A 23,678-nucleotide genomic window follows, 5' to 3' on the forward strand; every position below is an offset into this window, starting at 1 on the left:
TTCAAAAATTATCGAATTCAAAAAACATGTCCGCTAGCACGTCGATCGATTAATTCAATAAAATGGGAATTAGCACTCGATTTTGTTGGCACCATGCAATTGAACTTGAACCAATTCAATTGTTTACTTATTCAATGAGACTGAGTGAATTTGCAAGCTCACCCAACCTATTTTCATTTAAAAATCTCAAGTGGATGAATCAGAATCTTGAGAAAGTCTTTCATTTGTCTATCATTATAGACAATCCCATCCGTATTATCTATTCTAAGGAATTCGAACCTGAACTTTATTTTCTATTTCTGTTACGATTCATTATTTGTATCTAATTGGCTCCTCTTCTTATTTCTTTTTTATTTCAATTTCAGCATATCAATTTATGCCTAGCCTATCCTTTTCTTTGCGTTTTTCTTTCTTTTTTATACCTTTCATAGATTCATAGATCATAGAGGAATTCCATATATTTTCACATCTAGGATTTACATATACAACATATACCACTGTTAAGGGGGAAGTTCTTATTATTTAGGTTAGTTAGGTATTTCCATTTCAAAAAAAAAGAAGGTAAAAAATAAAAATTGGGTTGCGCTATATTTATGAAAGAGTATACAATAATGATTTATTTGGCAAATCAAATACCATGGTCTAATAATCAACCATTCTGATTAGTTGATAATATTAGTATTAGTTGGAAATTTTGTGAAAGATTCCTGTGAAAAGTTTCATTAATGCGGAATTCGTGTCGAGTAGACCTTGTTGTTGTGAGAATTCTTAATTCACGAGTTGTAGGGAGGGATTTATGTCACCGCAAACAGAGACTAAAGCAAGTGTTGGATTCAAAGCTAGTGTTAAAGAGTACAAATTGACTTATTATACTCCTGAGTACCAAACCAAGGATACTGATATATTGGCAGCATTCCGAGTAACTCCTCAACCTAGAGTTCCATTGGAAGAAGCAGGGGCCGCGGTAGCTGCGGAATCTTCTACTGGTACATGGACAACTGTATGGACCGATGGACTTACCAGTCTTGATCGTTACAAAGGGCGATGCTACCGCATCAAGCGTGTTGTTGGAGAAAAAGATCAATATATTGCTTATGTAGCTTACCCTTTAGACCTTTTTGAAGAAGGTTCTATTACCAACATGTTTACTTCCATTGTAGGTAATGTATTTGGGTTCAAAGCCCTGTGCGCTCTACGTTTGGAAGATCTGCGAATCCTTACTGCTTATGTTAAAACTTTCCAAGGTCTGCCTCATGGGATCCAAGTTGAAAGAGATAAATTGAACAAGTATGGTCGTCCCCTGTTGGGATGTACTATTAAACCTAAATTGGGGTTATCCGCTAAAAACTACGGTAGAGCTGTTTATGAATGTCTTCGCGGTGGACTTGATTTTACCAAAGATGATGAGAACGCGAACTCACAACCATTTATGCGTTGGGGAGATCGTTTCTTGTTTTGTGCCAAAGCACTTTATAAAGCACAGGCTGAAACAGGTGAAATCAAAGGGCATTACTTGAATGCTACTGCAGGTACATGCGAAGAAATGATGAAAAAAGCTATATTTGCTAGAGAATTGGGTGTTCCGATCGTAATGCATGACTACTTAATGGGGGGGATTCTTCGCAAATACTAGCTTGGCTCATTATTGTCGAGATAATGGTCTACTTCTTCACATCCACCGTGCAATGCATGCAGTTATTGATAGACAGAAGAATCATGGTATCCACTTCCGGGTATTAGCAAAAGCGTTACGTATGTCTGGTGGAGATCATATTCACTCTGGTACCGTAGTAGGTAAACTTGAAGGTGAAAGAGACATAACTCTGGACTTTGTTGATTTACTGCGTGATGATTTTGTTGAACAAGATCGAAGTCGCGGTATTTATTTCGCTCAAGATTGGGTCTCTTTACCAGGTGTTCTACCCGTGGCTTCATGAGGTATTCACGTTTGGCATATGCCTGCTCTGATCGAGATCTTTGAGGATGATTCCATACTACAGTTCGGTGGAGGAGCTTTAGGACATCCTTGGGGTAATGCGCCAGGTGCCGTAGCTAACCGAGTAGCTCTAGAAGCATGTGTAAAAGCTCGTAATGAAGGATGTGATCTTGCTCAGGAAGGTAATGAGATTATTCGCGAGGCTTGCAAATGGTGCCCGGAACTAGCTGCTGCTTGTGAGGTATGGAAAGAGATCGTATTTAATTTTGCAGCAGTAGACGTTTTGGATAAGGAAAAACAATAGACATTAGCAGATAAATTAGCAGCAAATAAAGAAGGATAAGGAGAAAGAACTCAAGTAATTATCCTTCGTTCTCTTAATTGAATTGCAATTAAACTCAGCCCAATCTTTTACTAAAAGGATTGAGCCGAATACAACAAAGATTCTATTGCATATATTTTGACTAAGTAGATACTTACCTAGATATACAAGATTTGAAATACAAAATATAGAAAACGAAATCAAAATATAAGACTCAAATCTTTCCATTGTTGTCTTGGATCCACAATTAATCCTACGGATCCTTAGGATTGGTATATTCTTTTCTATCCTGTAGTTTGTAGTTTCCCTGAATCAAGCCAAGTATCACAACTCTTTCTACCCATCCTCTATATTGTCCCCTTTGTTCCGTGTTGAAATAGAACCTTAATTTATTACTTATTATTAGAATTAGATTTTAGATTAGTTAGTGATTAGATATTAGTATTAGACGAGATTTTACGAAAAAAATTCTTTTTTGATTTCTTTATAGGAGAGGACTAATCTTTTTTTTTTTTCGATGCGAATTTGATACGACATAGGAGAAGCCACCCTTTATAAAAAATTATATTATTATATTATTTTTAATAATAAAAGGGGGTTCCAACATATTAATATATAGTGAAGTGTTCCCCCAGATTCAGAACTTTTTTTCAATACTCACAATCCTTATTAGTTAATAATCCTAGTGATTAGATTTCTATGCTTAGTATGATAGGAAATAAGATATCCAAATAAATAATTTTATAGCGAATGACTATTCATCTATTGTATTTTCATGCAAATAGGGGGCAAGAAAACTCTATGGAAAGATGGTGGTTTAATTCGATGTTGTTTAAGAAGGAGTTCAAACACAGGTGTGGGCTAAATAAATCAATGGGCAGTCTTGGTCCTATTGAAAATACCAGTGAAGATCCAAATCGAAAAGTGAAAAACATTCATAGTTGCAGTAATGTTGATTATTTATTCGGCGTTAAAGACATTCGGAATTTTATCTCTAATGATCCCTTTTTAGTTAGTGATAGGAATGGAGACAGTTATTCCATCTATTTTGATATTGAAAATCAGATTTTTGAGATTGACATAATACTCTATCCGAGAGTTATCAGTATTTATCAAATCTGTTGCTATCTAACGAAACACTATTGGATCAAATGACAAAGACATTGTGGAGAAAAAGATGGCTTTTCCCGGATGAAATGAAAATTGGATTCATGTAACAGGAGAAGATATGATCTTAGATGGGTCCGTCTCAATGGAGGGTACATCCTCATTTGGGTCCTCCTCCAAGGAATAAATTAATCCTCCCCCTGTCAATATTATAATTCTCGAATCACCCGTAGTCCTTCGTCAAACTGTAAAACAACAGAGGTCAGGGTTGAAGATTTTACACCCTGTGACTCAGCAGTATTACACGATCTAGGATACAAAAGAAGGGTAACCATCCTACATACCCTGAAGCCTCCTGTTTATAAGTTTGGCGCACTACACACCCATAAACAAGACTCTACTGGACACGGCTTTAGACAAACCCTAGGACGAATTGCTCTGATACCACTTTTGTCATGACCCAACCGGAGGGCCATGACGGGCACCCGGAGCTAACCTATCGAGCACCACAACACGTACATGCATCCCATATCTATACCTGAGGGGGATATCATGCTAATTCATAAATATCATAAACAGTATGGGACACAAGCCCAAAAGATAATATACATACGTCATCAAGCTGATCCCAAGTATACATGCCGACAAGGCTATCAAAACGATGATACAATAAAAAATAGACCGAGAAGATCATGGAACATCTGACTATGTATATCTATCTACAAGCCTCTAGTGGAGTGTATAACATAATAAGGACGGGACAGGACCCTGCCGTACCAATCTACATACAAAAGGATCATACAAACTGGACTGCAACTCCGGAACAAGTGGAGTACTCCTGTACAACCACTAAGAAGACAGCCTATGAGTCTGAACCATCTCCCTGTCTACTTGCAGGCATGAACGCAACATCCACAAACAAAAAGGACGTCAATACTAATAATGTACCGGGTATGTGAGGCATGAATAACAACATAATGAAAATATGAAGATAACATAAGATAAGAGAGATCAACTTGTACCTCTGAATTCCTCTTAAGGCGGATGTCATGTATGCTTGCCGTTTAAAAAAAACATTTTCATACATACATATATATAATACCATACCCGGCCATATACCTCGGCGTCATCTATACCCAGACATAATAGGCTCGGTGTTATCCGCACCCAACTGTAGTGGTGTGCATAATAGGTGTCGTACCCGGCCTACTATAGCACGGCTCGGTGTGAGAAAATAGCTACATATATATAAGCATGCATTAGAGCCCAAGGAAACGTTATGACTCTATCAGAGTGACGTAAGGTCGGTAAACCTCTGATTGTCATTATGGAGCTATCATCATGAACATATCTCACCTTGAAGGAACAATAATCATAAGATGAGATCAATATCAATAACTAAGATCAATAACCATAAGACAAGATCAATATTCATGAGACAATAATCAATAATGTGATAAGAACATCAAGAACCATAAACTTCTAGTATTTCTAGGAATAGGGACATTATGGATATCATTTGTGTGGGTTTTGTATCAATAAGATCATGCCGTAAGAAAGAAAGGGACAACCTTAGCATACCTTAAGTCGTCCAAGTAACCCGACAACAAGCTTATCACCACTAAAGCGCCACTCCTATAACCAAGAATACATATACAACTTAGATGGCACTTGTATATCATGTATATCAATGATAACTCAATTCCAAAATGAAAGGGATAGCCTTTCCCCTATTTCTTATTCATTACCGTAAATTCCACAACCAACAATTTACACAACAACTCCATATTACCTCCTTTAACCTCAAATCCTCCATATCTAAAGATATACCATTTAGGAACCTCATATACACTAGTATACAACATTTCCTCAACATTACTATTTTTCCTCATAACTTTACTATTTTTCCTCATAACAAAATTATACTCAAAACATGCTAACAATCATAGCTCAAGTTAATTTACAACTCAAAATATCATCAAATTCATATTTAAACTTTTTCCTTCAATTTCTTGTCCTTAAATCTTAACATATTTACCATATAACTCATAAACATGAAACTAAGATGAAATCTTACCTCAAAAACTCAAAGGCACTTCAATTCCAAGATAACTTCACCTTAAAATACCCTCCAAAGCATTTACAAAAAGAAGAGACAAGCTTCAACCTCGCTTTGAAACCCTAAGCACATTATCTTCAATTTGATCTTTGGTTTAGGCTTGGATAAATGTTTGAATGTGTTTGGAGAGGTCTCTAGAGGTTTCTAGGACTTGGAGTTATGTTAGAATGACTTAAAATGAAGAGGGGTCGTCACATATAAAATCAAAATAATTCCACCGACATTGGATTATACTGGCCGTATCTCTGGTCGTATAATCAATACGGTCATCTTCAATCGTATAATTTTATATGGGCCGTAACTTTGGCTGTATTTCTCGGATTTGCAATCTGTCAGTTGTATTGGAAAGAAGACTCTCTGAATTTGAATTTACATAGGTTAGTCATTCCATAACTCCTCGTATCCTAAGATATCTACCTCCGTCAAGTTGGATCAAAAATCCTGTCCAAAATTCTGCATGTTTTCCCAAAGTTTTGACAAATTTAATTTCTTCGATTCGCTTTATCCCGGAACCTTTAGATACTTACTTAACACTTGTTAAAAGTCTTTCTTAGCCTTATAAGGGTTCCATGGTCTCTCTGGCTTACATTAGTTTACCTTTGACACAATCGACGCGAAGATTTGCGTGGTGTAACATCATATATATATATGGTCCGTATTTTCTTGTTGTATAATCTTATACGGGCCATATAATGGTCCGTATTTCTTAACCCCAAAATCTGCCTTCTCTGTTAAATTTTTAAATCCTTAAATACGGTTTATATCACAAAATATGGTTCGCATTCCCTAAGATATGGCCCGTATAATTCAATCTTAAAATGAAATTTCGACGAAACGTATTCTCTTTGATTCACTATTCTCCAATCCTTCCATAACTTACTAAACATGAACTTAAACCCTCATAACCATAGGATAGGAATTTCTAATCTCATTTAAAAGATAACTACAGTGTCCAAGACTAGGACACTATTATACTATAAATCTCAACGCTACGAGGTGTAACAACTATACTGGACTTACTACATACTTGGTGGGCCCAAATGTATCAAGAGGAAAATAAGGGTATTTCATGTCATTTTGGAAATTTGGCATCTATTATAACAATGAGGGTTGTAAAGAGTTGATAGAGGTAATTACTGGGTTTTAGGATCAGGATAGATGGTCTTCTGCTTCGAGAGTGATGTAGAGATGGCCCCCCACCTAGGAGGAGTTTCAGTTTTAACTAGTGTAGGTTTGGGACTAAAAAGGAGAAAAAAAACCCGACCAAAATGCCTTAATCCCATAAAATCCCACCAATTCCCAAATTTGGAAAATGCTTTCCTTATCCCACGCCAATTGGGCCCGCGGTCCAACGATACACTTTAGAGAGTTGTAAAAAAGGTTCGAGAAACCAAGTGGATTTGTGGAACATCCGGAGGAGTTCAAAACCTATGACGAATGGTTAGCCATTCGACCCTTAGTCTTTTCCATTAGCTTTTTGGGAACCATGGTCTTTCCCAAAGATTGGTCACTAGCCAAGTTTTAGTTACCCATGCCACCTTCTACGGCATAACCCAACAAGAAGAAACCAAATACTTCGACCTAATCCCAATTATCCTAGCTAATCTGTATCGAGCCTTAAGCCTTTGCCGAAACCACTACAAATACTTCCAAGGATGTAACCTACTCCTATAATGGTGGGTCCTTAACCAACACCTAATTAAGCCAGCCGAAAGGGGTGGTCTCCATAACTTTTGCCCAAACTTTAGGGACTAAACCAAGCAGAGTTGGGCCTTTACCTTTTCTAGGTTGAAAGAAAAAAGTTTTTAATGGATGTTCCACGACTTTGTATCTGAAAAAGCTATTGTCAAGGTTAAAGTGTCCATTTTTACCGCTTATGGGGATTCGAGGAATTCTCCCTTATGTGCCTGCTAGAGTCTTAAGATAATCCGGGAAGATCCAAATCATACCCCAAGTCGGAGGCGTGGAAGATTTCATCATTGATTTTGACCGAGATAGGCCACCGAAAGCTTTGGATTACTTGCGCGAATGGAAAGGTCGCATGACTTGGGGTCCCAATACTTTGGCTCCAGATAGGTTTCGTCCTAGGTATGTGGTGAAGTATAATGATTGGTTAAGGGTCGACTTATAGGGTACTCTCCCTCGCAAAACCGTTCTTTACAGTTGTGCACAACATAAGGATTCACAGGCCGAGATTCGAGCCCCTTTGGTTCAGAGGAGAGCTGACGACAGAGATGCCAAGTATTTTGAGAAGATTAAGCACGACAAAGCCACCATAGCTAGTTTGAGGTGTGAGTAGGAGTTTACTAATGACTGTTTGGTTGAGCTTGATGATCGGATGAAGAAGACTTTGGATGACATTGCTCCATTGACTTTTACACAGAAGGTTTTTTTGATAAAGGCCATATTGACATCGGCCCATCTTCATATCTAGACTACCCTCCGAAAGGCAAAGAAGGCCAGGACTGATCGAGCTTTATCATTAGCCACCGGAGGACGCTTCTGCTGATTCTTTTTGCACTGTTTTTATTTTATCCTTTTTGTACCCCTTCGGGGAAGAATATTATTATTAATGAAATTTTATGATTATGGGGCAATGGTTTGACTCAAATGGCCCATTCATGTTTCTAGCGATTAGTATGCCTTGGTTAAAAAAGGTTTAGGAACGCTGTTATAGCCCGTATTTTGTACGTTCGGACATCTCGAGATAGTCGTGGCAAGTTAAGGGTAAGACCATTTTCAAAAATTATTTTAATGTACAAGTTGTTACGAACATTATTTATGAATATTGTTAGTATGGAAATATTGAGAAAGGCTAAGGGTGAAAAAGGAAATTCGCAAAATGGTTCATGGTAATATTGTGGAAAGGCTAGGGGCAATATGGGAATTTCACCAACAATTCAAGAAAATTCATGAATAGTTCAACTTGGCCATGTGGCCATCCAAGTCAAGGTGGGCTTGGCCCACATGGATAAATTAAATGTATGGATATGTATAGGACATGTTAGTCATATTTTTCCACAAAAATTCTAGAACCTTGGAGAGAAGGAATAGGGCCATGTGTCCATAATTCTTACTTGAGGGGCTTAAATATAAATATGGACAAGTGGTGGAAGAAAATATACATATTTGTCTTCTAAATCTAGAAGATTGGAGAAGAAACAAAAAAAAAAAAAAAAAGAGAGGGAGCTAAAGGCATTCGGCCATGGCTCCAAAAATGGAAGCCATGGAAGATGATCAAAATAAATTATTTCTTCTAGCAATCTAACTAATTGAAACGTCCTCTTTAACATGGAGTGATTGATGGAGAAAGTAGAGCACTTGTTGTGCAAGTTGGGAACCTAGCCGAGCAAGAAGAGCTAAATGAAAAAGGTATGTATTCAATCTTCTTTCATGTGTTATGGATGATTCGTGCATGTTGTAGTATGTGGAATGGGTGAAATTCATGAAATAGATGTATGTTGGGGGTGGCCGAATGGGATTGAATGGTGTAGGAAAGATGAATTGATTCTTATTTAGTAATTTGATTGTTGTTGTTGTGGATTTCATAATAAAAATGAAGATTTAATGGCTTGAAATGAAGTTGTAATCGTTTGTGGATTATGGAAGAAGCTAATGTGATATTAGTATGGTTTCTTATGATTATAAGAATGAATGATATTGCTAAAGTATAGATTGTTGGTGTAGTTTATGAATTTGGAAGAAAGAAAATGTGTTGTTAGTGTTCTTGTGGAATTTGGAAGGTTTTGGGTGAAGTAGTATGCCAATTGGGTTGTTTGGAATATTATGTGAATTGTTTGAAGTATTCTTGAATCATGTTAGAATGATTTCGGATTAATACTTGAATGTAGGATCATTGGTGTTAGCTTGATTATATGCGATTGAATCAAATACAAATGAAATGCCGTCGAATTGTGTAGAAAGAATTGTTAATGCTAGAATGTATTTTGAGATAATTGTTGAAGTTGGAGATATGATTGTTGGTATTATTGTTGATAATTTGGCCGAGTTGAATTCTCGGGTTTGTTGTTGTTAAATTGGCCGCGTTAGATTCTTGGGGATGTTGTATTTACAGGGGAAATGCTGTCGAAATTTCGATAGAATATAAGTGAATTCATTTGAGAGACTAAGACAAGTATATGATAATGAGTCTAATGATTACGTCAATTCTCTTGAATGTAGACTAGCAAGATTGGACGAATAAGCGTAGCTAGTTGGGCGTGGCACAGGTATGTAAGGCTTACCCTTTCTTTCTTTTGGCATGTCCTAGAGCAAAATAAGGTATGATATGTTTTGATATGTTTTCAAAAGAGTTCTATAAGCTATTTCACATGATTTTGATGCGTATCTATGATGTCCGAAGTTCTGTTTGATATGTTTCCGAATGGCATTCGAAAGATAATTGATATGACTAAAGTTTTGATTTTCAAATGATAGCACGTTCGATTATTCCATTGAGTCTTTGATATATTTGATACGTACATATGGTTCCAAAAGCTCTGTTGGATTTGATCCATAACGATATTCGAAAGGTACCTAACGTGATTGTTGCTTTGATTTTCCAAAAATGGCTTCTGAAACGTTCGTAGAAGGTTCTGTACTAAAACATCCGTAACCTTTTCATACTAACTCGGATTGACTTGAAACGTGTTTATGAACTTCAAGTGTCGATCTACGTACTTATCCATCGAGTCTTGAAATTTGTTTTATGTGCATATGATTTCTCACTACTCTGCTCGTGCATGCCTCAATGCATCTTTCACCGAGTCCCGGGCCGGGTATGTTATCGTGCGCACTCCTCTGCATTGTTCACCGAGTCCCTTAATGGGCCGGGTACGGTATATGTTTATAATGATATGATGATGATGATGATGTGTTATGGTGGCCAGGAGGGCATATGATGATTTGATTCACCGAGTCCCTTAATGGGCCGGGTACGGTATGATTCACTCACCGAGTCCCTCACTAGAGGGCCGGGTACGGTATGTATATGATATATGATGTTCACATGCATGATTTTGTCCACCGAGTCCCTTAAGGGGCCGGGTACGGTATGATTCACTCACCGAGTCCCATAACGGGCTGGGTACGCTATGTGATAATGATATGTGTATGTATATGTATATGTATGCATGATGATATGAAAGTATGATGATATGATTTTATCCACCGAGTCCCATAACGGGCCGGGTACGCTATGTGATAATGATATGCATGATTACGCGTCAAAGGCGAGAGTTTTGGTATTCTGGACATTGTACATGTTTCTGCACCTCTTGTACCAGTTATGACTCTTTTACTGTGATTCTTGCCTTACATGCTCAGTACATTTTCCGTACTGAGCCCCTTTCTTCGGGGGCTGCGTTTCATGCCACGCAGGTACACCCAGATGAGTTGAAGCTATTACAGAAGATGTTCTAGCAGAGATGACAAGCTCCATTTGCTCTTGGAGTGTTGACGAGTTAGAGTATATGTGCTATGGTTTCTGATTGATGTTAGAGACTTTGCAGACAGAGTCGTGGGTATGGAATGTCAGTGTTGTAAGCGGCTCTATCAGCCGATGTGTCATTCTGTGTTATGTGATAAAATCTATATGATAACAGATTCTGTTTGATTTGAGAACAACGAGAAAGAATATTTCTGAAAGCTTTGCTATGTATTTCATCTTTACTTGATTTAAAAATCCAAAAAGATTATGTGTGCACTGAGGGTCTGAGGGTTCGCTCGGCCCTAAGTAAGGGTGGGGTGCCCATCACACCCTAGGGAGATTAGGGTGTGACAAACGCGTACACCTACACTTGTATAAATTGCTTTACATGACTTATTTACATCATATGTTCCTCTTAAATGCTTAATTGATCTCAAGTACTGACCACTATCCCAAAGAAAAACATGGAAACAATGCCCATACTAAGAAAGTGACGTTCTCAGAATCTGAAGATGGATGCAAACAACGTATCAGAGCAGGAGGCTAGGACGGAAGGCGAGGGTTCGCTCTATAACGAAATTCAAGATCTTGAGAAGTAGATCCGGGTAATCAGGGCCAAAATCAAAGAGGCCCACTAATTAATGGATTGGGCAGAAAGTCCGCCCAAGGAACCTGTTGAAACTGTAACGACCCGTCCGGTCGTTATTTAATATTCAGCTAACCCAGGCCCAATCTAGGTCTAGGATCGTAAATAATAAGCTTTATAGTGTGATTTAGGGGTTAAAAGTGGGAAAAATCAATTTCGGACAGAATTAGAAATTTATGGGCCAGGGAAGGAAGTAGACTGCTACAGCGGTCAACGGACCGCCATAGCGGTACTACTATAGCGACAAATCGATCGTCGCAGCAGTCCACGCGGGGCAGTGGCCGCGTTTTTGTCCACTTAGTTTATTTTACCCTCCTTTTTAATAAAAGACTCCCAAAAGGCTGCTCTTAGGGTTCTACTTGAAAAAAAAAACCCTTGACACCAAGAAAATGAGACCTTTCTATTTCCTCCCCACCATTCACTACTACTATTACCTCTCATGGATTTGGATGAAGGCTAGGAAGACAAGAAATTCATGAAGATTCAATTAGCTATTCATCAATGAATTTTTTTCAAGAAAATTTTCTCTCTCCTCTCTCCTACGTCCCCATGCAACCCTAGTTACTAAACCCTAATCGTTATGGCCACCTTAGCCGTTGGCCAGCCGTCATCGGCGGCTGGTCAGCCTTCACAAACAACCAACATTATACACTACCCACCCCTCACTCACCTGCAATCCCACGAGATTCAACCAGCTCTTCCGTCCACTTCTTCTTCTCCAAATTATGCTCAAACCCTCGTGTATGGAACAATTCCCACGTCCAAAGCCCACTGTGATCCCATACCAATGAAGGAGGTATCATATGTTGATGGCATCTCTGTGGTGCGTTGGACAACTACTGAAGTATCTAGAATGGAGCAGATTGAAAACCTACAACATGCCATTGTTGGTGAGTTTTCTTATGGATGGCCGGAGTTGCAAGAATTAAGAACTATTATCCCTCAACAGTGTGGTGTGAAAGGAAAGTGTGATATTGGTCTCTTGAGAGATAGACACTTATTGATAAGATGTTCTCTAATGGAGGATTTCATTAATATGTCCTAGAAGGGTGCTTTTTGGTTGAAATCTAAGGATGGTTTTTACGTATCAAATGAGGCCATTAATTTATAATTCTAACTTTAAGGTTGAGGAAGAAATGTCAATATCCATGGCTTGGATCTCTTTTCCAAATCTGCTTCCCACATATTTCGTGAAAGAATCTTTGTTTACTTTGGCATTTGCAGTTGGGAAACCCTTAGTATTGGACATGGCTACCATAAATAAAACTAGACCTAACTGCGCAAGGGTTAAGGTTCAAGTAGATTTGCTATCTGATCTTCCTAAGTTTGTGCTGATGGAAATTGAAGATGAGAAGACTAATGAGATTAGGGTGGAAAAGGTGCGAATACAATATGATCATTTGCCAAAGTATTGCACAGAATGCATGTTGCAAGGTCATGCAAATGAGGACTGTCGAGTATTGCATCCTGAACTAGTGGCAAACACAAAAGAGGATGCAAAGAAAGAGGAGAAGGAGCATGAGAAGGGGAATGTATCAAACATGGCTACAACAACTACAGTGGGAAAAAGCAGAAGACAACAGGGATGGAGATATCCTATCCAAACATATGTGCCTAAAGTTCTATCAAGTGGGAAGGTTGTTACTTATCCTGGAATAAATGACAAAGGAAAAAAAAAACTAAGATTCCTGCTGAGGCTGGGAACTAGAGTGTTTTTGCCATTGAAAGTGCAGTTTCTACACATAATAATTTTGACGTGTTAGAAAAACTCATAGAGGGAGAAGTCAATAACAATGTAGAGGATAAGGGAGCAGATGACAAGGTCAAGGAGGTAGAAAAGGGCAAGGAACAAACTGACCAATCTGTTGATAAGAAAGGAATGGAAGAGATTGCTCAAAAATTGGTATCGTGTGTGGTAGTAAATGATAGAGAAGATCCCAGCAAAAATTCTGAAAGGAAAATGGATTCAAATGGCGAACAAACAGGTCAGACAACAAAAGATGTGCATGAAAGTATGGGAGATATGGTTGATGAAGGTCTCATTGCTGTTGAGGAAGTTGATCATCACAACAATTTAGAGGACAGAAGTACAAGTGTAGGGTACATTATTGATGAGGATTTCATTGCTGTTGAAGAAAATGATCCTGACAAGGATTTAGAGGACACAAGTGCAAGTGTGGGACACATGCTTAATGAGGGTGTCACTGCTGTTGAGGAAAATGATCTTGGAAATGCATGTGAAATTACATGCCTTTCTAAGCATGAACATGCCTCAGGATATATCATGGAGTAGATAGAAAAGGTCCCAGATGGTGATGATACATATGAGCAGATGGAAAACCTTAATGATTTGCATGCTCTAGAATCAGGTGAGGTTGAAATGCAGATTGAGGCTGATAGTTTGGCAAATGCCAAAGGAGAGTTAGAGGTTGCAGATAATCACATAGATCAGACATTAAGTCTTCCATCTGTGGATCAGGTTCAGGAATGTGATTTGTCTCCTGATAATAACATGAAAGAGGGAGATTTGAGCATCTCAATTAATGACAATGGCATTGGTTCATTCCCTCCTGAGAGGGAAGTGATCAAGGATTTGGCAGTGGCACAAGTGGAAATGGACAATGTCCAGCCAATGATTCATCAGAGAAAACAATCTCCTTTGAAGGAACTGCATGATGTGATCTCTCATAATATTAATGTGGGAGCTGAGGTGGAATATGATGAGGGCAAGAACAAATTCAATGAATGTGAAGAAGAGGTCTCAGTGGAGCAGGTTTTTAGTAATGTGGTCAAAGAAGCTCGCATCTCACCAAGATCTAGACAGAAAGGCTCTAAGAAAGGAAAGAAACAAGTAATCACAGATACTGTTCCTATAAGAGTGGTACCAAGGAGAGGTTGTAAGCCTATTTTTAAATGATGATGAAGACACTCTTTTGGAATATCAGATCTGTGAACACACAACAAGCTTTTCATAGAGTCCAAATGCTTCACAGACATCATAAATTCTCCATTATAGCTTTAATGGAGCCTTTTCAACACTTTAGGCATATTCAGGGATTTAGAAGGAGACTAGGCATGACATATGCCCATTACAACTGCAATGGTAAAATATGGTTCTTTGTAAATGATAATGTGGATGTGGAGATCCCGCAGGATCTAGAACAACAGATTACTATAAAGCTATTTTTCCAAGAGTGGAATAAGTCACTTATGGTAACTATGGTCTATGCAAAGTGTGATCATCTGGAAAGAATAAGTTTATGGGATAGTCTGTATAGTTTGGCTGATCAAATGGAACTGCTTTGGTTGGTAGGGGGTGATTTTAATGTCATTATGAATGAAAAAGAGAAGATTGGTGGTTTACCTGTATTTCCAAATGAATATGAGGGTTTTGCATTTTGTATTAATTAATGTGAGCTGTTTGATATAAATTATAAAGGGAGTCTGTTTACTTGGTGGAATGAGAGGGAAGGCAGTGACTGTATTTTCAAGAGATTGGATAGAATGATTGCAAACTCTAAATTACAAGATTGGTTTGCACATATGGAGGTGCAACATTTATCCAGAACTGGCTAAGACCATGCTCCTTTATCACTTACTTGTGGTGAATCTTCACATCACATAAGGAAGCCTTTCAGATTTCTAAAATTCTGGACAGAACATGAATCCTTCTTAGAGGTGGTTAATCAGGCATGGATCACAGATTTTGAAGGGGATGATTTTATCAGATTCAAGCTGAAATTGAAGAATGTGAAATCTGCTTTATTTGCTTGGAGTAAGGCAACTTTTGGTGATATTTTCAAGCAACTAATAGTAAGGGAAGAGGTGGTGAGAATTAAAGAGCAATGTTTTTAAGAGGATCCTACTCCTATGAACATGATGGTGCTACAGCAATCACAAGCAGCATTGAAAAAGTATGTTCATTATGAGGAAGAATTTTGGAGACAAAAGTCACATATGACTAGTTTTGCTGAGGGTGACAGGAATACAAGGTACTTTCATAGTATTGTGAATGGTAGGAGAAAGAGATTGAAGATCAGAAGAATTCAGAATCAGCAAGGAGTATGGATAGAAGGGGAGTCACTTTTGGCAGAAGAAGCTTGTAGATTTTACCAACAGCAGTTCTCGCAAGAGGTTGATCCTTTAGATTTTCAATTGCTACAACATGTTCCTAGTATGGCGGATCAGGATAGTAATAATCAGCTGTTATGTCACGACCCAACCCCGTGGGCCGTGACCAGTGCCCGAGATGGACACTCGTTTATGTACCTGTTAAACATAGTCAGGCTGACACTATAGACAATATAGGAATTGACAAAGATCCAAACGTTCACAATGTCACATATCATGATAATCTGTCTCCCGAGGAGTCACAACCAATCAAAGCATAATATGATACGCAAGCCGACAAGGCTGTCACTATATATCGTTATAAAACGCAAGCCTACAAGGCCATCACATCATGTGAATACTATACATAAGCCATATAGACACGGCTGAACAAAACTTATACATAACCCATACATATGTCTACAGACCTCTAAGAGTATCGATAGTGAAATATGACGGGACAGGGCCCCGTCGTACCCCTGGATAAACATGAATATATACAGCAAAAGATCTGTACCAAAAGTCCAAGCTCCGGAACAATGGAGCTCTCCAAGACAGTTGAGTGGAAATCTTAAGCTGGAGGATCGCCAAATCGAGTATCTGTACCTGCGGGCATGAAACGCAGCCCCCCGAAGAAAGGGGGTAAGTACGAGATATGTACTGAGTATATAAAGCATGAAATACAGTAAAGAGGATCTTGACCGAAATAGAAATCACAGGAGACAAGTATGACATTCAAAATACCAATACACTTGCCTTATGAAATGTAAATCGTGCATATCAATATCATATATCATACCCGGCCCATTATGGGACTCGGTGACATAATCATATCATCATCATATATATATATATATATACCGTACCCGGCCCTCTAGTGAGGGACTCGGTGAATAAAGTCATCACATGCCATCCTTGGCGCCATAATCACATCATCATATCGTCATATCATCATATCATCATATATACACATATACCGTACCCAGCCCTCTAGTGAGGGACTCGGTGAACAATGCAGTGAACTGTGCACGAGAACATACCCGGCCCGGGACTCGGTGAAAGATATATTGAGGCATGCACGAGAAGAGTAGTGAGTGACCATATACAACCCAAGTCATCATCTGAGGCTCGATAGAATAGGTAAAATAAACTAACACTTGAGTGTCAAAGGAGTCTGTCACGTCAAGTATCACTCAAATATCATTAGATTATGTCAAATGGAACTTCGGAAATCATAGACACATATCAAGCTAACATGAAATAGCTTATGGAATTCAAGGACTCAATAGAATATTCAAAACGAATCATCTTTTGAAAATCAAGACAATAGCCATATCCAGTACCTTTCAAATATCAATACGGATTATATCAAAATAGAACTTCTGGAATCATATACACGTAGCAAGACATAATGAATAGTTTCTGGAAATCAAGAACATTAGCCATCCTAGTGGCTCTAAGAATAGGAGCTTCTTTGGAGTCATATATACGCCGTCTGTTTATTTCATAAAGATCATGCCAAAAAGAAAGAAGGGTTAGCTTTACATACCTGTTTAAGGTTAATCGTAATCTCGTTCGCTTCGTCGCCCCTTTAGCCTATTTAATATAAAAGTAATGCTATCTTTAGTAAACTATACTTCCTAGCTCATAAATCTGTAACCAATCGCCTATAGGACTCATTTCTAAACTTATACTTTCTTGATTAGGGTTTTCATTAGTTAAGGTGTTAACGGAAATCGGGCAGCATTTCCCCTATATATTCACCTAACCCGAACTTCCAATTTGTTATGCCCCGTATTTTTATACGTTGAATTATTCGCAAGCAAATCGACACAAGTTAAAGACGGGATTATTTTTGGACATGAAATAGGAACTTTTAATTTTTAATTTTAATTATTACACAAAATGTTTATAAATTTTATTTAGCATAGGAATATTATTATAGATTAGGGATTAATTAATTGGATTATATTATTAAGTAAGAATTAGTGATTAATTAAAAATTAATTAGCCTAGTTACTATAGTGGGCCCCACCCGAATTAAATAAAAAAAAGAGAAAATGACATTCAAGAAATATTTTTGGTGAGTCATAATGGGGGGGGGGGGGGGGGCACGTGTCTTCCAATAAGCCACCATATATATATGAATAAGAGTGAACAAATTTACAACTTTAATTTTATTTTCAAGAAAAGCCAAAGCTTAAGAAAATCACAAATCCTCCATGGCTGCTCTCGGCCAGCCATGGTGTTGAAGAAAATTTTTGATGCTTGAATGTTTTGATCTAGAATCAAGTGCATTACAAGTTCAAGGAGGTGATAGCAACATTGGATATTGAGTTGGGGAAGAAGGAATCGTAAAATTGGAGCAATTGAGCGTAGAAATTCCTCCGAGAAAATTTAGGTAAGATTTTCTTATTTTGTGGTGTAATTGTGTTAATAGTGTTGTAATGGAATTATTAAAATTGGGTTGGATGAAATTGAAAGTAAGAAAATGCATGAGATCGTTGTTATATGAAATTGTGGGTTGAAAAGGATTCAGAAGGATTGTTGGATTGTTAGAATTGTTATGGGCTGAATTGTAAGAATTTTGTATGTATATCTCTATTGCTGCTATTGTTGGTATTTCTGTGATAACAGGAGAATAATTGGAAATTCGGGTTAGGCGAATATATAGGGGAAATGCTGCCCGATTTCCGTTAAGTCCTTAACTAATGAAAAACCCTAATCGAGAAAGTATGAGTTAGAGAATGAGTTCTATAAGCGGTGGGCTACAGATTTACGAACTAGAAAATATAGTTACTAACGATAGCGTTACTTTTATATAAATAGGCTAAAGGGGCGACGAAGCGAACGGGTTTGCGATTAATCGTTAACAGGTATGTAAAGTTAACCCTTCTTTCTTTTTGGCATGATCTTTATGAAACGAACATACGATGTGTATTTGGTTCCAAAGAAATTCCTATTCTTAGAGCCACTAGGATGGCTAATGTTCTTGATTCCCAGAACTTACTTTATTATGTTTTGATACGTACATATGGTTCCAGAGTTCTATTTTGATATAATTCCCAGTGACATTCGAAAGGTATTTGATATGACTATTGTCTTGATTTGCAAATGATGGTTCGTTTTGATTATTCCATTGAGTCTCAGATATGATTCAAATTGCATATAGTTGCTCACTACTCTGCTCGTGCGTGCCTCAATATGTCTTTCACTGAGTCCCGGGCCAGGACACGTTTGCGTGCACAGTTTCACTGCATTGTTCACCGAGTCCCTCACTAGAGGGCCGGGACACGTTATATATATATATATATATATATATATATATATATATATATATATATATATATATATATATGATGTGATGATATGATGATATGATGATATGGTGATGTGATTATGGCGCCAAGGATGACTTCATTGTTCACCGAGTCCCTCACTAGAGGGCCGGGACACGTTATATATATATATGATGATATGATTATGTCACCGAGTCCCATAATGGGCCGAGTATGATATATGATATTGACATGCATGATTTATGTTTCAAAAGGCAAGTGTTTTGGTATTCTGGATGTTAACCTTGTCTCCTGTACTCCCTATTTCAGTTATGATCCTCTTTACTGTATTTCATGCTTTACATACTTAGTACATATCTCGTACTGACCCCCTTTCTTCGGGGGGGGGGGGGGGGGTGCGTTTCACGCCCGCAGGTACAGATACTCGCTCTGGTGATCCTCCAGCTTAGGACTCTTACTCAACTGTCTTTGAGTGCTCTATTGTTCCGGAGCCTAGACTTTTGGTACAGATCCTTTTGATGTATATATATGTTTATCCAGGGGTACGACGGGGCCCTGTCCCGTCATATGTCACTGTTGATACTCTTAGAAGTTTGTAGACATATGTGTGGGTTGTGTATAGATGTTGTTCGGTTGTGTTAGCATGACTTATAGTTGGGACGTTCCCATACGTTATGACAGCCTTGTCGGCATGTGTACTATGTTATCTTTTGATGGTTGTGACTCCTCAGGAGACAGGTTGCCTTGATATATATATGTGACAGTTCCGAGATACCGTTTCGTTTTTATAAGTTCCATATTATGTTTAGTTGCGGATTGATTATAGATAACGTGAGTGTACATGAGTGTCCAGCTCGGGCACTAGTCGTGGCCTACGGGGTTGGGTCGTGACAAAAGTGGTATCAGAGCAGTTCATCCTCGGAGCGTCTACAGACCGTGTCTAGTAGAGTCTTGTTTATCGGTGTGTTGTGCACCACATCTATAAACAGGAAGTTACAGGACATTTAGGATGTCATCTTTCCCTTCTTATCCTAGATCGTGCGATAGAGCTGTATTATCAGGATAATCCCTTCCTAACAGACTATTATGTTTACAGCTATGCCTCCAAAGAAAGCGACAGCTGCCCAGAAGGGTAAATCGGTAGCAGGGGATACTAGCCAGACTCAGAGAGTTACTAGGGCTCGTGCCCAGTTTATGCGTGAGATTGTGTTCCAGTCCGCAAGTTCTGCTACACCGCCTCTTCCAGAGGAACCTAGGGCAGCGACAGCTCCGGGTCAGGGGGATGCTCCACCGCCAGTTCCCGAGGTTCCAGCACCTGAGCCTTCAGCTCCTCAGCCAGTGGCGAAAGATAGAGCCATGAGAGATGCCGTTCAGTTGCTCACCAGATTAGTGGCAGGACAGGCTCGCAGGTATGGACTAGGGGTTGACCAGGCGGATAGACATGATAGTTTGAGAGCCCGCGACTTCTTAAGTTGTAATCCTCCAGAGTTTTTCGGGTCAAAGCCCGAGGATGATCTGCAGGAGTTCATTCGGCAGATGCAGCATACGTTGAGGATAATTAAGGCTTCTGAGATTGACTCTGTCGAGTTGGCTTCGTACCGATTGCGGGATGTAGCTGTTAATTGGTATGAGTCATGGCAATTGTCGAGGGGCGAGGATGCTCCTCCAGCAGTATGGGATAAGTTTGTGGAGGCCTTCCTTGGCCACTTTCTGCCTCCAGAGATGCGGTGAGCTAGAGTTGATAGATTCTTACAGTTGAGGCAGAGTGGCAGGAGTGTTTGAGAGTATAGCCTTGAGTTTGACTCGTTGGCTAGATATGCACCTACTATCGTAGCTGATATGGCTGAATGAGTGCATCGTTATGTGATGGGGTTAGATCGTTATTTGATTGATGGTTGTATGGCAGTGGCTCTTCAACCAGGTATGGATATTGCTCTGATACAGGCATATGCACAGGGGGTAGAGGATTGACACAGAGGACGCCAGCCAGATAGAGAGTATGGTAGGGGCCAGCATAAAAGGGCTAGATCGGCTGGCTATCCTGGCGAGTATCAAGGCGGGTAGCCTCAGCAGCATATCAGGTATCCATCCCAGCCAGCACAGAGTGCACCTCCACAGTTCACCGGTAGGAGGTTTGATAGCACAGGATATTCAGGAGCCGGTCAGAGCTCCAAGGCTTCGGGTTCGCAGTCGAACAGAGGTTTGAGCCAGTCGAGGCCATCTATGCCTCGGTGTTCTCGGTGTGGTAGGCTCCATCCTGGGGAATGTCATCTCGTTACAGGTGTTTGCTTTTCTTACGGCCGTCAAGGCCATATTATGAGAGAGTGTTCGTATAGCGGTGGTTCGGGCGGTGTGGTTCAGCCCACTGGGTCGGTTGCTGGTTCATCTTCTTCTGTAGCTATACGCCCTATGGGGCAGGGTGTTCAGGTACCAGCAGGCCGTGGTAGAGGTCGTGGCGGAGCCTCCAGTTCTAGCGGTCCTTCGAACCGTATATATGCCTTGGCTAGTAGACAGGATCTGGAGGCGTCACCAAATGTGGTTACAAGTATACTATAGGTTTTTTTTCGAGACATATATACATTGATAGACCCAGGCTCCACATTATCGTATATTTTCTCCTTTTGTTGCTAGTAGAATTGGGATAAAATCCGAATTGATAGAACCATTTGAGGTAGCATTTCATTATATCTTTATGTCCTTGAGTTTAGTAGTTCTTAATCAACTAATTGGAAATGGAATTTATGGAAAGAAAACTCAAACTTGTGGGCTGTCTTGGATCAGGTATTTCATATGTTGTGCATGAAATGCTAGGATGATTCGGGAGGGCTTGTGATACAAAGGGATGATATAGAAAAAAAAATGGCAACTCTTAACAAAACATTTTGTTGAGGTATCAAGTGAACCGGTAAGTCGGGATAAATTACGACGAGTTGACAGTTAAAAGGAGTAGTAGTATGATTGGGATAAAAATACGGAGGAGGAAGAGTTATGACAAATTATGAAGGTATTGATAAGACAGCTTGTGAGATACTAAAGGATATGATGTGATTAGTGTGAAACGGATAAAGCAAAGGTAGAACGAATAAGAAAGACATACAAGGTCCTATAGGGAAGTTCATAATAGAGATCAAGTGGTAACGAGAGTGAAAGCGAGATAACAGTGTAGTAACAGGTTATGACGTAGCCGAGAACACGAGTCATATAAATGGCATAACTTGTGAAAAACCATGCTACAGAAAAATGAGTAACGAGGTAGAATGAGTGCTAGAAAACGACTAGTGTGATAAGGACAAACAGGGATGAACAGAATACATTTGGAGGATGAGAAGAGGGGTTATGCAGAAATAGTGTTTTCCGAAGGATACAAGGGTAGCATGAGATTCTTCGTGCACAGAATAAAAGATGAACATAGACTGGAGAAATGGAAAGGAATACTAAAGAAAGCACCTAAGATGGACGTGATTAATTGAGTACGAGTATAGAACGAAAGGGGAATATATAGTTACGAACTTAAAGGTGCAGTAAGACGACAAGGTGGTAAGATAAAACCATTATTAAGACGGATTTGATATGATTTTGAGTAAATTAGAAGTTAGCATTGGGCACGTGACGAGGGTGAAAGAGCATAAGGCATAGAGGAGTGCTGCGTATATATGACTTCACCTCAGAAACAGTGAAATCCTTAAAGGACAAGGACTGTAGGTTTGAGGAACAAATGATGTATTGTAAATTTATTAAAGGAAACAGATGATACAAGTTGGGGAAAAAAAAGAAGAAGAGAACTTTGGACACTGATCATCAGAACATAAGTACTACCTGATTGAGAATTTGGAACGACTATAAGCACTAACTAATCACTGATTGGAATGGATGGAATGTGGCTTTGGATAAATTGTTGCATTAGTTATATTACTCGAGTACCAACCATCAGCTAAGATTTTGTACTATATATCGAGGGTTCTCATTGCCTCGTGATTGTGTTAGGGTTTCATACATGGGTAATCTAAGTTATAGATGATATAAAAGAAGACATGGATATGGCACAGTATACCAAATGTTTAAAAAAAAAAAGGAATCATAGGGATTTGAAAATTGGAAATGGGGAAATAGAGCGGAATATAAATAAATAATGATGTGAGTACACCCAAGAAGGGGGGAAGCGGATTAGAGAAATGCAAGCGTAAGATGAAATCAACTGACACTGCAACACGTGTGATGTGGAAACCTAAACTTCAAGTGAGATCCCTTGCTGAAACAAGTTAATAAGATTTGAAAGCCAGCAATAAACGGGTAGAAGCCAAGATGGTATTTGAGACAGTGCTGAGAATTATTGGTAAAGATCTTGGATAATATGACATTAAAAGGTGGATGCACTTTGTACAAGTTATACAAGAATAGTTATGTGATCTACGCATATTTGTATGTCAAGGATGAGACCAAGTGAGTACTCGATGAAAAGAGTAAGGATTCAGTAATAACAATGTGGTTACGATATTTTGGATACATTAGGGAAAGGTGTAAGATGGTTTGAGGCAAAATTATATAGATGAAATTAGTACTGATGGCAAAAACCATAGTTGAGCCTCAACTGAAAGATACAAGCGAAGAATGTAAGGTCTGCATAAAGACTAGTGAGACGACGCTCAAGTATTTCTTGGGCTGATTTGAGAACCCACATATATTCTTGTAAGATTGCAACATGATGCGTGAT

General features: G+C 38.9%; 1 protein-coding gene and 2 pseudogenes across 1 annotated transcript in view; 2 read left to right on the forward strand and 1 right to left on the reverse strand.

The window, feature by feature from the left end:
* The window catches only part of LOC132619917 (ATP synthase subunit beta, chloroplastic-like), a 1,824-nt pseudogene extending 1,439 nt beyond the window's left edge, over window positions 1–385 (reverse strand).
* Window positions 386–616: 231 nt separating this feature from the next.
* Window positions 617–2,671, forward strand: LOC132617864 (ribulose bisphosphate carboxylase large chain-like; annotated as a pseudogene).
* An 11,219-nt stretch (window positions 2,672–13,890) lies between these two features.
* Window positions 13,891–23,678, forward strand: part of LOC132619919 (uncharacterized) — a 30,635-nt gene continuing 20,847 nt past the window's right edge. The window contains exons 1-5 of the mRNA XM_060334671.1: window positions 13,891–14,455; window positions 14,575–14,946; window positions 14,998–15,107; window positions 15,249–15,386; window positions 15,450–15,692. Of these exons, the coding sequence (XP_060190654.1) occupies window positions 13,891–14,455; window positions 14,575–14,946; window positions 14,998–15,107; window positions 15,249–15,386; window positions 15,450–15,692 (1,428 nt within the window). The remainder of the gene's footprint in view (window positions 14,456–14,574; window positions 14,947–14,997; window positions 15,108–15,248; window positions 15,387–15,449; window positions 15,693–23,678) is intronic.

The sequence above is a fragment of the Lycium barbarum genome, chromosome 11, assembly GCF_019175385.1.
Source record: "Lycium barbarum isolate Lr01 chromosome 11, ASM1917538v2, whole genome shotgun sequence".
Lineage (NCBI taxonomy): Eukaryota > Viridiplantae > Streptophyta > Magnoliopsida > Solanales > Solanaceae > Lycium > Lycium barbarum.